Genomic DNA, 14570 nt, shown 5'->3' with positions numbered 1-14570 from the left:
ATCAAGTAAATTTGTTCCATTCTTGCCGTTAATGATTTGCGTCTGAGAGTAATAGTAGACGGGGAAACCTGGGCCACAATTATATTTCACCATGAAATCGGTAATATTGTCATTGTTGTAATGACCTGGTACGATTGAACTGGTACTTTCCGAATCAGCAAACGTATAGTTCCACAGAGTGGCATAACTTTGACCATTAAATGCATACACCGTGGAATTGAAAGAAGAGACAACAATGTCATCAACGTTATCCTCATTTAAATCCACCAAGATGGCTGGCACCATAAAGCCCGATGATTCACTTCGAATCACCGTAATGAATTGATTCTCCTTTGAATTGTCCATGATTGTATTTAATGGAATCAGATAAACTCCTCCCGGAGAGTTTTGCCCTCCAGTAATCACTAGCAACATCTCAGTGCCATCGATTTGCGTATGAACTTGAATGGGTACGTACAGTTCTTCACGGTTCGGCGTTTGAATGGTGCGAATGATTTTTCCAGTTTGACCGGATATGATTTGCATATGGCCGGCAATAGACGTTTGATCCGATAAACGATGCTCTTCGACTCGTGCTGCCACCACATCTGGAACGGAATCTTCGTCCAAGTCTCTAATTGCATTTACAGTGTACAAATCAACGACTGGTATCGGCATTGGAATATCTGAAATCACTATATTCGGTCTAAGGTGCCATAAAACATCACCGTTTCTACCATTCAGCGCTAAAACAAGCTGGAAAAAAACACATAGAAAAATTAATGTATTCACAAATTCACGTAGTTTCATGGGAAAAATAAAACTGCAATGTTGCAAACTCTTCACTTACCCCACCGCGCCCTGAAACCACGCAATCAATTTGAGCGTCGTTGTTCAAATCAGTTCGGCAAATGATTGAAAAAACAATCGATGGTGTCCATCGTTGCCACAGTGTATTTCCCGTGATGCCATCCAAAGCCAAAATTCCGCCCTCACATGCAATCATTTCACGGTATCCATTATTTTCGATCTCACATTTCGGAACACCTCCATGACTCTCTGACTGATACTGAATGCTGTCGTCAACACCATAGCCCAATACAATATCAGCGGCCCCATCACCATTTATGTCCACTGTTCTAACTGGACTTTCGGTGCTGAGCCGTGTAAATGCTTTGCTCCATACTTTGCTAACAGCCATTTGTGTGCACGGTGTTTGTTCACCCAAAAACAATTGACCCGTTGGCATCGCATCAAAACCAATGCGAACTTTATTCAATGCAAAACTAAGTTTGGTGTCATGGAACAGTGATTTCAACTTTTGCAATGACATTGGGAACAAAGCCATCAAAAAGATACCTAAGATAGCGATAAGTAATAAAACAAGCAGCGCAGCAAATGCATAGCAGAAGGGTTCACAGTATCTCCAGCAATGGTTTCTTTTTCGAAATATTGCCGCCATCGCTTTACGTGTTTTCGATGGTTTCAACAGTGGTTTGCTACTGGAACGGCGTCTGGGTGCCATCAAAGGTCGTTTCAATCCTTTTTCTTCGTACGCCTTCGGAAAGAACAATGGAAAACAAAACATATGTACATTTGGGTGATGTGTGTCAAATACGATTTTTTCTGCACTTACTTTGATTGATTTACCGTCGCGAATGAAAACATCGTCTTCAACATCATCGCTTAGATCTTCGTCGAAACTCTCTCGGACAGCGACCTTTGTCGATGGCACGTACGGTTTCATGTTTAACATATTGCACAAATTCAAAATGATACCAACTACCTAAGAAACTACGCAGCGAGATTTGGCTTCTTTTACTTACAAATATTTGTAACAAATTTAATTCACTTTTTTCTTTGTTGACATTGATGGTGTGTTGTGTTTTATTAACTAATTTCGAGAAATCTCGAAACGAAAAATCATACAATTTGAGATTGAGGTGTGTGTGGAATTTTTTTTTTTTCGAGCTCTTTCTTTGACTACGCTGATAAGAATGATAATCAACCCTAACCAGAATTGTATCAGAATGTTTTGCGACTGACATTCGAAAAATCGATATTGCCTACGTAGCTATACAGTAGAGATGTATACATATGGGAGACAATTTTTGCGCCGGCGTTCTAAACAGTTTATGAACTATTTCGCAAAAGTGTCAAAACAGCCGCCACGTGTTATCCCTTTTTGTTTACAAAGTCCAGTCAAAGTGGTTGTCTCTATACAATATGCATAATGTTGATGCAAATGAATGGAAAACATAACAATTACAATTGTACAATTTTTAGTTTAGTCGAATTCAAGATCTGATTCTTGATTAATTTTTTCGTCAAGTTCAGCTTTTAATTGGTCGCGTGGTATCAGTTTGATGGAAAACAATTTGACGATATCGGATTTGATGCATTCCCACTTGTATTCCGTCAATTTCATTAGACGATTGGGCCACACGGGTTTCAAATGCCTGAATTCATGGTATCGCGCTGCTGCCAAACACATTGCCGCCAATTTCGATGGTTGGACATCGTGCTGCATCGATAAGTCTGTAAAAATATTGAGAAATGAAATGAAATTGTTTGCTCTTTTCTTTCAAAATGAAAAAAAAAAAATCAAATAAAATTTGTCGGAAAAATCGAATGAACAGGCAAACAACCATAAATAGACTCTGTTCTGCCTATACAAAAAGCATTTCCTTGATAATGTTATTTCATTTTGAATTATGCTCACCAAATAGAGCTAAATCCAGGAAGTCCATGGCCTGTGATTTCATGTGTAGTTTGAAGTCTTCAAAACAGTCATACAATGCTTGATTGTTGTCAAAGTCCGTTTCATCGACCACAAAATCGGCATAGTACTCGCAGAATGTAGACGCCGTCGGTATGTTAATATCCCAGTCAAACATTTTCAACATGATCGACTCCAAAATATTGAAATCTTGTTTCGAGTAATTGACACCTGTTGAAAATATTCATATCAATGTTCCATCAATGCTTTAGAGTTGTTTAATCGCATTTTACATACTTGCGCTCAGTGCCTCAACTTGTGGCGATGTAAAATCCTTTTCTATGAATTTTGCCGCAATTCGAATAGAAGTCAATGCAACCAAATACAAACGCCACAATCGAATCATATTGTTGTCCATAAAAATATCCATGATATAAATTGCTGCGAAAAAAAATAATCAAATGTTGTTTATCTGAGTCAGTCAATGGTTTTCCATTTCGATAAATTCCCAAATCAACTTTACCCAAATGAACGGTTTCTCTCGTTAATTCGTGCTTTCTTGCCACATCCATAATATACTGTAGCAGATGCATTCGCCATTTGATTTGAGGCGCTTTCCCATCAAAACCGATTCGATCATATTCTCGTTTGCGTAGAATGGCGTGAATTTCGTCAGCATATTCGGTGTATTCTGTACACCACCACTGTTCGCTATCAAATAAAACAATAAAATACACGAAATTGTAAAAATTAATGCGATTATGATTTTCGAATCGTGACAGCCTACCTCTTAGATAGCATAATGATAATGTTATTTTTTTTTGTTGAAATGGCCTGCTTTACGATTTATTCTTCTAATTTTCTCGATGCCATGTGCCTATTTGTTGGTAACCTTTTTTTTGTTTCAAACAATGTCATCGAACATCATGATTTGCAAATGTTCGATTTCACAGTGCGATTCTAACGGTTTGTTTATTTACATCGGCATTTTTGGGCATCTCATCTATATACATTCCAACAACGCACACTAACATCAAGTGTATGACGACGCAATATGCGACTATTTCTCTCTTGTTCACACCTGCACAAAACTGCGAAATATTTTCGCAACAGTTGCAAATTTCATTCGAATTGGTCATTTCAAATAAACAATCGATATGCAAAGTGAAAAAAGAAATCAGTGTATCGCTGTCACAGTGCTGCCACCTCAGGCGGAGAAAAGTAACTCGGCTCACGCACACATCCATATACACAGTGCAAGTAGTTTGAGTGTTCTATGAATGTAAACAAAAAAGAGAGTCCGTACATACGATGAATAGCAAGCATTATTGCCAACTTGGCCATCGTTAATGTGATGGTGTGTGCATGTGTGTATGAGTCAATGTACGTGTATGTGCATTTGACATTGCGAGCGATAGTAATTTATTTATCGTCTCGTTCTTGTTTGATACACAATTTTTTTACGAGAATTTTTTTTTTGTTTCCAGTTCAATTTTCCGAACACGCATTGTGATTAAATAAAATGTTTAGCTTGATTTAGTTAAGAAATATAGTTTGAAATAGAATAATTTCCGTTCCGGTTTCCAGTGTAGACGGTCGCCTTCTGCCTGTGACGGAGAGATTAGTGAAAGACAATTTGTCGGACTAGTAGTCGAGGTGGCCAATTGCTTGTTCGTGGTTGATCGACCTACCGACCGTCCGACAAACAAACAATTATCCAATCGATTTTTTAGGCTACACCATCACAAAATATTGAACGATGGAACGACGAATAAAACTGCATACGCTGAATAAGCATATCACTTGTGAAATATGCGGCGGCTACTTTATCGATGCGACCACAGTCACCGAATGTTTGCACACATGTAAGTTTTCGTTGTCATTTTTGTTTAAACAAAAAATGAATTATTTAAAAAAAAGATTATATCCAATTGTGATTGTGATTTTGCGGTTTCAGTTTGCAAAAGTTGTTTGGTGAAACATTTGGAGGAGAACAATACGTGCCCGAGATGCGGTAATGTCATTCATCAGTCACATCCACTGCAGTACATTAGCTTTGACCGAACCATGCAAGACATTGTTTACAAATTGGTACCGAACTTGCAAGGAGGTATGCTATTTCGATTTTTTGTTGTTGCTAAGTATTGATCTCCATTGGTGATGCTAAACGATTAATGTCTGGTTATTTTAGATGAAATGAAACGTGAACGAGAGTTTTACAAGAGCCGCAATTTACCGAATCCAAAGGATCAACCACAAAACATTGAAGACGATGCTTTCGATCGGCTGAATGAAACACACGTCGAATCTGATTACCATCGACAGGACGAACAGGTGAACGTGTGTTTAGAGTGCATGACCAACAATTTAAGTGCATTGAAACGACGGTTCCTGCGGTGCAGTTCACAAGCAACGATAACACATCTCAAGAAATTCGTTGCGAAGAAAGTGCTAAATGGAATTGAAAGATACAAAGAGGTAAGTAAAACGGTGTACGCCTCGTTCGGTGATTAATTCAAGAATTTTCTCCTCTAAATCAAGTTTTCTATTGAAATTACTTTGCTTTCAGGTCGATATATTGTGCAACGATGAACTTTTGGGAAAGGATCACACACTGAAGGTAAACATTGAAGCATTTTGAAAAGCTGATTAAACTTTGGTCTTTCCGATTGACCTACTGAAAGTGTTCTTATTCATATTTTTCCCATTTATTTTTCAGTTTGTGTATATTACACGTTGGCGGTTCCGTGATCCACCACTCAGGCTGCAATTTCGACCGCGGATTGAACTATAAAATTTATCGCATTATCACCCATTTTTTTTTTCAGAAGAAGAAAAAAAAATCACCTTTATCTATGTTTTTTGAATGTGTACTGATTATACTCCGAATTCCAACGAATTTGTGAAAACAAAATATGACGAAAAGAGAAAAATACATCTGGTTTTAAGATGACGATCTATCTAAATGTAACTAATTTTATAAGAGAGCAAATCACAAAGTTTATATAAAAAGAAAAATATTGTAATAGAGTATAAAGAAAGGAGAGACACGCACGAGTGAAATGTTCACTGCTCACGATACGATGTAAATGTGTATGAAAACTTTATTTTAGATTCATTCATCAAGTAAATGAATAACAATCGAAAGAAGTAAACAAAAAACTGAATCACTTTGGAATAGTGGTTTTATTGAATGTATTATAGAATGGAAAATATATCTACTTTGAATATGTATTACGAAAGATTACGTTTCTTATTTTCTAATATCCAAAAGTAGTCATTTTTGGAAAAAAAAACCATTTTCATTTTATATACAGATTTTTAAATATATTTCCATATCCCAAGAAGGCGCCGTTGTGTTCACTAGCCAGTGATGTTAAATTCGAATGAATAACTTGAAGGAGGAGAGCTCCAGAATGATGATTGATTTATCTGCAATAAAATGAAGAAAGTTAGATAAAACACTCGCATAAGTTGATATAAAATCTGGCTTAAGTCGCAGGCTACAACGCACAGTGCAACGTTACATTCCAACTTACATGATTACAAACCGTGATATGTCCAATTATTGATGTTTTGATTGAACAGGGGTTCTTGTCTTTCCATCGAAAGGAGAATCGATGATTAGGTATTGATTAATGACGTAAATCAAGTGGTTGGTGTTGAAAAGTTTGTCATTTGCTTTATATCATTTCCAGTCTGTTTGTCAGATAAGAGAAATATTATGGAGAAACATGAAATTGAAATCAAAATAAATGATTCAACAATTCAAGACACATTGCAATCAACGAGCAGTTTTGATGGCATTCCAGTTGAGAGTGCTGTACATTCAGTTGCAAGGTTTTTTTTCCGTTTCCTTTGTCTTCGGAAGTAGTTTCAAAATGATGACCACAGAAAGAATGAAGTTAGAAGAGAATGGAATGAAATGACAAATGACAAATGGATTTTGTGCATAAAATGACCCGAAAAAGTGCATTGTTTCTTTTTATTATTAACTCATTCAACAATAATAATTCAAATGGCGAGATTTTCAGTGTTTTTTTTTTAATCTTTCGTTTTTGTTCACATGGAACGTGCATACAGTAGGATGAAGAATATTTTATACATATAGTGATTAAGTCCACATTTATTATGTAATTTTGCATAATTTATAGTTTTAGATTAAAGAATGTCAACAAATCGTGTCGAAATTGTATGTTTGATGAGTTTCGTTAAAACAGTTATTTATTTAGGATGATTGGAAATTAGACCAACTCCAACCGTTTCATTTCTTTGTGCAATTCACGGCCCATTTGAGCTGGACTCCGGGTAACAATAACGCCAGCCTTTTCGAGAGCATCGATTTTGTCTTGAGCACCGCCTTTGCCTCCGGAGATAATGGCACCTGATGGGAAATGATTTTGATTTAGTTGCAATGAAATGTGCAAAAATTGAATGTGAAACACTCACCGGCATGACCCATACGACGACCTGGAGGAGCCGTTAAACCAGCGATGAATGAAACAACTGGCTTAGCGCGAATACCCTGCAAATAATAAGTAATATTTTTTTACTTTTCATAATCACTTCAGATGAGATAAATATTACGAATATACCTGGTTGTGTTGCAACAAGTAGTCGGCAGCTTTTTCTTCGGCATTACCACCGATTTCACCAATCAAAATAATACCTTTTGTTTCTGGATCTTTTAAGAATACTTCCAAGCAATCGATGAAATCGGTTCCGTTGAATGGATCACCACCAATACCAACGCAGAGGGTTTGACCCAAGCCAGTCTCAGTGGTTTGGTTAACCGCTTCATAGGTGAGGGTACCTGATCGAGATACAACACCTACGATACCTTTCTTGTGAACGGCAGCAGGCATAATACCAATTTTACACTGGAAACAAATTATTCGATTAAAATTCAATTGCATTCAATGGTGGGAAAATAGCATTCGTTAATTTCATTTAAACTCAATTTGCTTTGAAACCAATTCCGATGGAAAACCGCAAACTCACCTGCTCTGGTGCAATGATACCAGGACAATTTGGACCAATCAATCGGCTCTTCGATTGACGAACTAGTGCATGCTTGACACGAACCATGTCATGCTGTGGAATACCCTCAGTAATGCATACAATCAATGGTACCTCGGCTTCGATTGCTTCCAAGATAGCGGCGGCTGCACCCGGTGGAGGAACATAAATGACTGAAGCATCGGCTTTTGTTGTTTCTCTCGCCTCGCGAACGGTACCAAATACCGGCAAATTCAAATGCTCCTGGCCAGCTTTCTTAGGTGAAACACCACCAACAATTTTGGTACCGTAGTCCAAAGCTTGTTTGCTATGGAACGTTCCCTGTTTACCGGTAAAACCCTGAACAATCACTTTTGTGTTGGCATTCAAACGCAAGTTTGGCCGTGTTGATTGGTAAATTTCCGGATTCACACTATAGTTTCGCACTGATGACAGTTTCAAACCATCTGAAAAATATAATATTTTAATGAGAAATTTATTTTCAAGAGAAAAATACATGGAAATAAAATCATCTATCTTATCTAATTACACCTTTTTTAGTTTTTCAATGTTATTTCGAACGAGAATTGTATAAAAAATGACACACCTAACAAATGGTATGTCAAAAAGTGAAAATTTGAAATTAAATCACCACACTGAAATACTGAAAATGTATTTTATAATGTTCATTTTATTTTCTCCCCCGTTAATTATTTTATTATTTGAATTAAAACCTCTGTACGTCCCAGTAGCAATAAAATCCGGTTAATTATAAAAGATTTTAATCATTGGGCTAATCAATTGATGTAATCAAAAAGAGACGTAATGACTTGGTTAATGAAAAAGACGTATCAAACAAAAGTGAACACTTGTGATGCAGGTCATGTATTATCGCCAGAAAAAAAATAAGTTCAATGACAAAAAAGAAGAACAAGCGAGCGAAAAGGCTAATGCCACAAACAAAACAATCGAAAATCAAACTCCTATTACCAAAAATAAACCATGCATGTATATGTTTGACTTTCACAATAAATTCTTTTTTCTCTTTGCGAATTGAGGCTGAGCGTATATTCAATGCAAATTGCTTAAAATTTGTGCACATATGTACGAATCATATCACAGCGAAAAATGTCAAACGTATGACGATGTTGCGATTGTGAACTTTGAATTCCATCGAATGGAGAGGCAAAAAACAATTTGTCAATCATCACTTTTTTTATTCACTTATTCCGATTGTCCGATTGCCCCTTTCGACCGCGTAACACTTGGATTCGATTTTTCAAAAGAACACATATTATATAATTTTTTTTATCGTATTTACCTTTCACGTGCCGAAATATCCTAGCTGAGGCTGCCATTTTTTTCCTAAACCAATGTTCTTCTATACCTGTTTAATAGAACAAATGATCACCGTTCAAATGGTTTAAATCAAATTGATATAAAAATTAGGCTCTATGCATGACAATGGTTCAAATCGCGACACACCGAATGAAATTTAGAGAAATAAAGTGGATGATTGAAATCTTACACTATTGGTACGGTGGAAGTGTTCTGCGATACTGTCAGTCAAGAACAACTTGCTCAGCGTATGTGTCTAAAATTCATGTGACATATCGCGGTCGATGTATGAATCAATGCAAAACATAGTCGGGTGCGTTTAAATATCTTGCGCTCCCGCTACGACAGTAGGGTGCGTTCGATGCCAGCCGCACACTCATTGCTCTGACTACACTGCTATCAGATCTACTGCTGCTGCTGCTGGTGCAATCGCAATCAATTAAAGCACAAACAACAAATCATGTGCGAATATATACCGTAAACAATCGCATCAATCTCACTTATAGCTGTATACACGTTTACGTAAAAAGCTACAACCAGTTTTTTTTTTATTAAAATCTTAAATCGCTCATTTATTTTCAACAGAATCAAAATACAGATTTTTTATGTGTATGTACAATTATGACATTTTCTTTCTCTAATATTTGCGCTAAAAAATAGTGTGTGTTTGTTTTTTTTCTCTTGAATAAAGTTCGAAGACTGTAATCAACGGTTTTTGTATTTGTTCGACGCGAATGACATTGATTCAAACGGTTTCTGCATAATGCATTAACGAGAATGTTTCTATTTTTAAAAATTAATTCCTAAATTGCTCTTGAGCATCCAATTTGTATCAAATGAATTCGATGTTGTTTGGCTTGAATCAATATCAGACTCGCCAAGGATTTCTTCAAGTTTTCCGCATTGGATCGAACGGTTCAAATGACAAAGTCACTCAAAAATTGCAACAAATTCTTAACTACATGCTCAAACTAGCTGCTCCCAAAGGTCTTAATGATTATTATGAATTCCAAGTTCTTTCAGCTCAAGTTCATCATCAACCGAATCCTCATCGTCTGATCCATGACGTGATCCATGGGGTGTTGTGTGCCGCGATGATGATGGCGATGGTGGAGCTGACAATGGTCTTGGGTAGTTGAAGTTACTTTCCAAATATTCCATGCCACTTTCGTCCACATAATCTGGATAAACGGCTTTCAAAGCTTTCACACGAGCCTCACGGTAGTACTGTTGAAAAGAATAACAAAGTTATGCGAAATTAGAAAGAAAATTTCATGAAAATACAATTTAAAACTAACATTCAGTTCAAGTCAACACATAAACCATATCCACTTACAATTCCCAAGTTTCTCCAGTCGAGCAAATCGCTCAAACGTTCGGTACGATTACGTTGAATGATACGCTGGCGACGGCTCATTTTGGCGAAGTCAAACATAAATGTAGACAATTGATTGATACTATCGTCCAAGCCGATGTATCGACGATCTACGATATAGATGCCATACGATTTTGGATCGGCGATATGCTCTTGCATGAAGCAACCGAAACCAGATAAATTGGTTGTAATACTTGGAATACCCATGACAGTACATTCTATTTTGAGAAAATGCGAAATAAATGATTTCATTTGAAATTTGAATAGACACAATGTGAGTCCTTACCTGCAGGAGTATATCCCCAAGGTTCATAGTATGAGGGGAAAACCTGTTCAATTCGAAAGAAGAAAAACGGTATTTATTTCGAGATACAGCGAATAATTTGATAATATTTCAATTGAAGCGATTCTTACACCCAAGTGGCAACCGCGTACAAATTCTTCATAGTCCAAGCCAAATAGTGGATTGGTTGAATTCAAGAATTCTGGATGGAAGACAATCTTGACACGATCGTGCACCGTATTAAACAAGTGGCAACGGCGAACGGATGACAAAACTGGATCGTTCCAGTCGTCAACTACATTGTGTGTTGTGACCGGTGGATGGCCAGTGCGTTGAAGTGCATACAAACAACGCTTGATTTTCACCACTTCGTCTTTTGTAAGCAGTTCAGATGAGTTTGGAAGATTACCGCTAAAAATATATCCAAAGAGTACGCCAATTAGTGTCAACATTAAATGTTAATACATTAAAATGTGTATCTTACCCGAGGCATGTGTTGTACATGCGTTTTCCAATATCCTGTTGAATATTGTTTATGGTATCCCGTAATTGCTTTGTGACGGCATGACCGCGAAGACTTTCTACATTGAAGTTGTTAGTTTTGGTTGGGAAAATTAGGAATGCAACTACGGTAACGTCTGGCAGTTGACTTTTTAGGAGATGATTCAGACGTGCCAACGATTCGATGAAGACATCAGCACCTTTGTTGCCGAACTCATAACGACCGGCAATGAATAAGTAGAGTGTTTTATCCAAATCGAAATTGATATGACCATAGAAATGGCCTCGTGTGAATTCGTGGATTTTCTCCTTTGAAATGGCGTGCAAATTCTGGAATTCGTGAATGGCCGAAAATTTCTTAACATTCAATCCGTTTGGTGTGATAATATCTGGTTTACGTTTCAGCAAATGTTCCGATTCGTAACCGGTAATTTCTGAGACGGTTGTAAAAATGTGAGCCAAATGCGTGGCAGCACGTTCGATACAATATCGATGGTAAATTTGACGTTTTCCGGCCTCATCATCAACCGAGAATTTATCGAGATTATTGTAAAAGTCTGTGTTGCCAGCACACAAGTAACGGCCCAACAAAGTGGCATGCGTAGTGAATACGGTGGCTATTTCAATACCTCTGGTTCGAACAGCAATCAAACCGACACCAGCTTGCCATTCATGGAACTGTGCAACAACTCTTGGTGGACCATAGCCATTTTGTTCTGTATACTCTTTTAAACAATGAGTGAATTCTCTGAAGAAATCGGCTATCATGTAGCCCAAAATAACGGCATCATTGCTTTCAACATCTAAATGTGGTATGCCAATGCTTGAAGTCTCCCACAATTCATTTTTGAATGTATCCATTTTCCATGCGGCCGATCCAATATCGAAAAGGATTATCTGAGGATTACCATCCACTAACCATCTTCCCGTAACAACCTAATAGGATACGGAAGAGATTTCATTTTGAATTAATCGAAGAAGAAAAACAAAACAAATTTAATCAAGTTCAATATCAAACCTTGTAACCCTGAGCGCGTAAATTGTTTACAGCGCCTTGTAAGGGATTGCCCGGTGGGAAATCGCATTCTTCAACCTCAGTACGAGCGCATTGCTCCTTGTATGGACCAAACAAGCAGTAAAATTCACCCAGCTCTTCAGTCGATACGAACGCCTTCGATCGAATCACAGTGTAAATTCCGCCGACTTTATTGGCGGCTTCCCAAGCGACCTCAAACGTCCATCGGTTTTCACGATTTGCTGAATGGCCACGATCCAAAAAGTCCAACAAATCTGTTTTTGATTCAGCGCGAGAATACTTCTTGCTCATCTGTTTATGCAACCCAATTGACGTACAATACAATTTGCAAGCATATCAAAGAAAAACGAAAACAAATCAAGGAAATAAGTGATTGTTGGATGAAAAACAACGAACGAAGAGAAAAGAATATCAGATTTGTGCGCTTTTAATTGCGAAACATGCATATTGTCAACAGAAAAACTTGTGATTCTCGTTTTTTGTTTAGAAATGATGTTAAAAATAATCTGGTTGGGGATCAGAGCAAGGAGTCGTCGACGACGACGACGACGACGACGACATCGTCAAGCGGTTTTCTATACAAACGATACATTTGATTGAATAATGCCGACGCGCCAGCCGCGATACACCACGGCATCGGTGACGCGATCTACACTATCACGCTGCATGTACGTATATCACCCGATATACATGCGTACGCTCGCCTGCCTCTTTGCATCAACTTTATGTTTATTTTTATTTTCACATTCGGTATTTTCGTGCTGATTAGTCTTTCGAGGGCCTTGAAATTACACCATTTCTCTATTCGCAATGCGCACTACCGAGTAAAACTAATTTCGAAAACGATATAAACACATGGTGTGTTTGATCGTTGGATCGGGTATTTAAATAATGCGCAGAATGAAATGATAAATGAAGTGACACAGGAAAAAATATCTGCCGCAATCGATTTCAAGTATTTTTCCGGGTTTTCTTTTTCTTTGCATCTTCTGCGATGGGAGGTGAGCTCTTGCGTGAATGACAATTAAACCAGAATGTCAGCTCGAAGTGGGTCAAATTGATAATTCGCGGTCCAACTAAACTATATTTAGTTTTCTTTCCTCGTTCATCCGACTCTGAATTTGTTGTATATTTTCATTTAATTGCACCGCACACGAGCAGATAACGAGAGAAATAAGAACGATTAAAGTGATTGCGATTTATCTCTATTAATTAAACGGCTCTTCCCCACTATCGCGACGAAATGTTTACAATTCAATTTTTTTTTAATAGGCAAGAATATTCATTATCTCGAACATTAATGTAATTTGCCGCGGATAGAATAATGATGAAACTCACTAACTTATCATTTTGCACGAGAAGCAGTTTCTGAGCGGTCGGTCGTCCAATTGTGTATTATTCAATTGGATTGCAACAAAAAAAAAAAGAGAGAAATATTCAAACGACAAGATGTTAAATGCATCGCAGTGCAGAGAGGGCAATGACAAAAAAAAAACACGAAGCAACAGCCTTTGAAACACAGTCGACTGAGTGTGAGCGAATCTGTTGTTGTCGTCAACGACGCCGCCACCGCCGAGTTTTCCTGCTTTCTTTTCATGTCTCGTTCATGGCCATAACACGCACTTGAGAATTCAATGTACGCATACATTGGTACAGCCGAGTATGAAGTGACACACGAATTCAAAGCGGTTAACAGTGTGTCGCCGAATCCGTAGTTCTTTTTCTCGGTTTCTCATAGCATTGAAATAAAAGTCAAATAAAGGTCATTAACTAGCCCTAGATGCCATTCAGCTGAGACACTCGTTGTTTTGTTATTTTCACTGAGAGTTCACTATAAATAGGCAAAAACATCGCACTCTATATCAAATATTATATTATCGTTTGTTAAGTAATAATCTGCGATAAGAAATTTTTTTTCCGGTAGAAAATCTTCAATTAATAAATGTTTTGCTCGCCTAACATTTATAGTTTGATATTTGAGTGTTTTTTTCTTTCGAAAAATATCAAATAGAAATGAACCAAAATTGAAATTTGTCATTTCAACACAACGATTATGTTAATCCCAAAAGCAAAAACAAGATTATATTTGTAATCAAATCTCCAATCAGATCATATTCAATGATCTGAATCTATTGTGAATTTAACGCACAAAAAAAAACTCTTTTAAACACGGACCTTTTCTTGATTTTGTTTTCAGTTGATTGAATTCGTCTCAGGTCACAGTTGCACTGAACAATTGTTAGTCAATAAAATTACTTGCTAAACAGTGTCACCGAATTGATTGACTGGAATTAAAAAAAAAAAATCTAACAGAATGTCGATGTGATTTTCGATGTGGCAG

At 37.2% G+C, this 14570-nt stretch overlaps 5 protein-coding genes across 6 annotated transcripts in view; 1 reads left to right on the top strand and 4 right to left on the bottom strand.

Annotated features, from left to right (window-relative positions):
* The window catches only part of LOC129580462 (uncharacterized), a 3060-nt gene extending 1312 nt beyond the window's left edge, over positions 1-1748 (bottom strand). Inside the window, exons 1-3 of the mRNA XM_055470904.1 lie at positions 1616-1748; positions 830-1537; positions 3-735 (exon numbers count right to left, since the gene is read on the bottom strand). Coding sequence (XP_055326879.1) covers positions 3-735; positions 830-1537; positions 1616-1735 — 1561 coding nt within the window. The 5' untranslated portion in view covers positions 1736-1748. The remainder of the gene's footprint in view (positions 1-2; positions 736-829; positions 1538-1615) is intronic.
* Positions 1749-1786: 38 nt separating this feature from the next.
* Positions 1787-3911, bottom strand: LOC129578755 (cyclin-J). The gene is made up of 5 exons (XM_055467828.1): positions 3486-3911; positions 3222-3409; positions 2996-3139; positions 2702-2929; positions 1787-2517 (listed from the first exon to the last, which is right to left on the bottom strand). The coding sequence occupies exons 1-5, from the start codon at positions 3497-3499 to the stop codon at positions 2267-2269; spliced, it is 825 nt and encodes a 274-aa protein (XP_055323803.1). The 5' UTR covers positions 3500-3911; the 3' UTR covers positions 1787-2266.
* A 180-nt stretch (positions 3912-4091) lies between these two features.
* LOC129580437 (polycomb group RING finger protein 3) lies at positions 4092-5940 on the top strand. The gene is made up of 6 exons (XM_055470874.1): positions 4092-4368; positions 4432-4563; positions 4656-4808; positions 4890-5176; positions 5268-5318; positions 5418-5940. Exons 2-6 carry the CDS (start codon positions 4458-4460, stop codon positions 5490-5492), a joined length of 672 nt encoding a protein of 223 aa, XP_055326849.1. The 5' UTR covers positions 4092-4368; positions 4432-4457; the 3' UTR covers positions 5493-5940.
* On the bottom strand, positions 5875-9415 carry LOC129580436 (succinate--CoA ligase [ADP/GDP-forming] subunit alpha, mitochondrial). 2 transcript variants are annotated; one of them, XM_055470873.1, is made up of 8 exons: positions 9225-9356; positions 9018-9083; positions 7700-8163; positions 7294-7578; positions 7148-7223; positions 6959-7082; positions 6238-6397; positions 5875-6130 (listed from the first exon to the last, which is right to left on the bottom strand). In XM_055470873.1, the coding sequence occupies exons 2-7, from the start codon at positions 9052-9054 to the stop codon at positions 6382-6384; spliced, it is 1002 nt and encodes a 333-aa protein (XP_055326848.1). In that variant the 5' UTR covers positions 9055-9083; positions 9225-9356; the 3' UTR covers positions 5875-6130; positions 6238-6381. The 2 variants fall into 2 exon arrangements, with proteins under 2 accessions (XP_055326848.1, XP_055326847.1); XM_055470872.1 differs by lacking the exons at positions 5875-6130; positions 6238-6397 and having other exon boundaries at positions 6643-7082; positions 9225-9415.
* A 285-nt stretch (positions 9416-9700) lies between these two features.
* Positions 9701-14570, bottom strand: LOC129580435 (glycogen [starch] synthase). Its single transcript, XM_055470870.1, has 7 exons — positions 14405-14570; positions 12212-12520; positions 11177-12129; positions 10824-11103; positions 10696-10738; positions 10371-10627; positions 9701-10261 (listed from the first exon to the last, which is right to left on the bottom strand). The coding sequence occupies exons 2-7, from the start codon at positions 12518-12520 to the stop codon at positions 10025-10027; spliced, it is 2079 nt and encodes a 692-aa protein (XP_055326845.1). The 5' UTR covers positions 14405-14570; the 3' UTR covers positions 9701-10024.

Source organism: Sitodiplosis mosellana, unplaced genomic scaffold (genome assembly GCF_009176505.1).
Source record: "Sitodiplosis mosellana isolate CC-2019 unplaced genomic scaffold, AAFC_SMos_1.0 Smas_scaffold_1, whole genome shotgun sequence".
Classification (NCBI taxonomy): domain Eukaryota; kingdom Metazoa; phylum Arthropoda; class Insecta; order Diptera; family Cecidomyiidae; genus Sitodiplosis; species Sitodiplosis mosellana.
This window is presented reverse-complemented; position numbering and strand designations above follow the sequence as displayed.

Coding starts and splice junctions, on each gene's coding strand:
- LOC129578755 (XM_055467828.1), bottom strand. Junction 3,140..3,221: donor GAGAGAAACCGTTCATTTGG/GTAAAGTTGATT, acceptor TTTTTTTCGCAG/CAATTTATATCATGGATATT. Junction 2,930..2,995: donor AGTTGAGGCACTGAGCGCAA/GTATGTAAAATG, acceptor TATTTTCAACAG/GTGTCAATTACTCGAAACAA.
- LOC129580436 (XM_055470872.1), bottom strand. CDS start 9,054: ATGGCAGCCTCAGCTAGGATATTTCGGCACGTGAAAG. Junction 7,224..7,293: donor ACTTGTTGCAACACAACCAG/GTATATTCGTAA, acceptor TATTATTTGCAG/GGTATTCGCGCTAAGCCAGT. Junction 7,083..7,147: donor TCGTCGTATGGGTCATGCCG/GTGAGTGTTTCA, acceptor ATTTCCCATCAG/GTGCCATTATCTCCGGAGGC.
- LOC129580437 (XM_055470874.1), top strand. CDS start 4,458: ATGGAACGACGAATAAAACTGCATACGCTGAATAAGCATATCACTTGT. Junction 4,809..4,889: donor GGTACCGAACTTGCAAGGAG/GTATGCTATTTC, acceptor TGGTTATTTTAG/ATGAAATGAAACGTGAACGA. Junction 5,319..5,417: donor GAAAGGATCACACACTGAAG/GTAAACATTGAA, acceptor TTTATTTTTCAG/TTTGTGTATATTACACGTTG.
- LOC129580435 (XM_055470870.1), bottom strand. CDS start 12,520: ATGAGCAAGAAGTATTCTCGCGCTGAATCAAAAACAGATTTGTTGGAC. Junction 12,130..12,211: donor TACGCGCTCAGGGTTACAAG/GTTTGATATTGA, acceptor GTATCCTATTAG/GTTGTTACGGGAAGATGGTT. Junction 11,104..11,176: donor ATGTACAACACATGCCTCGG/GTAAGATACACA, acceptor ATATATTTTTAG/CGGTAATCTTCCAAACTCAT.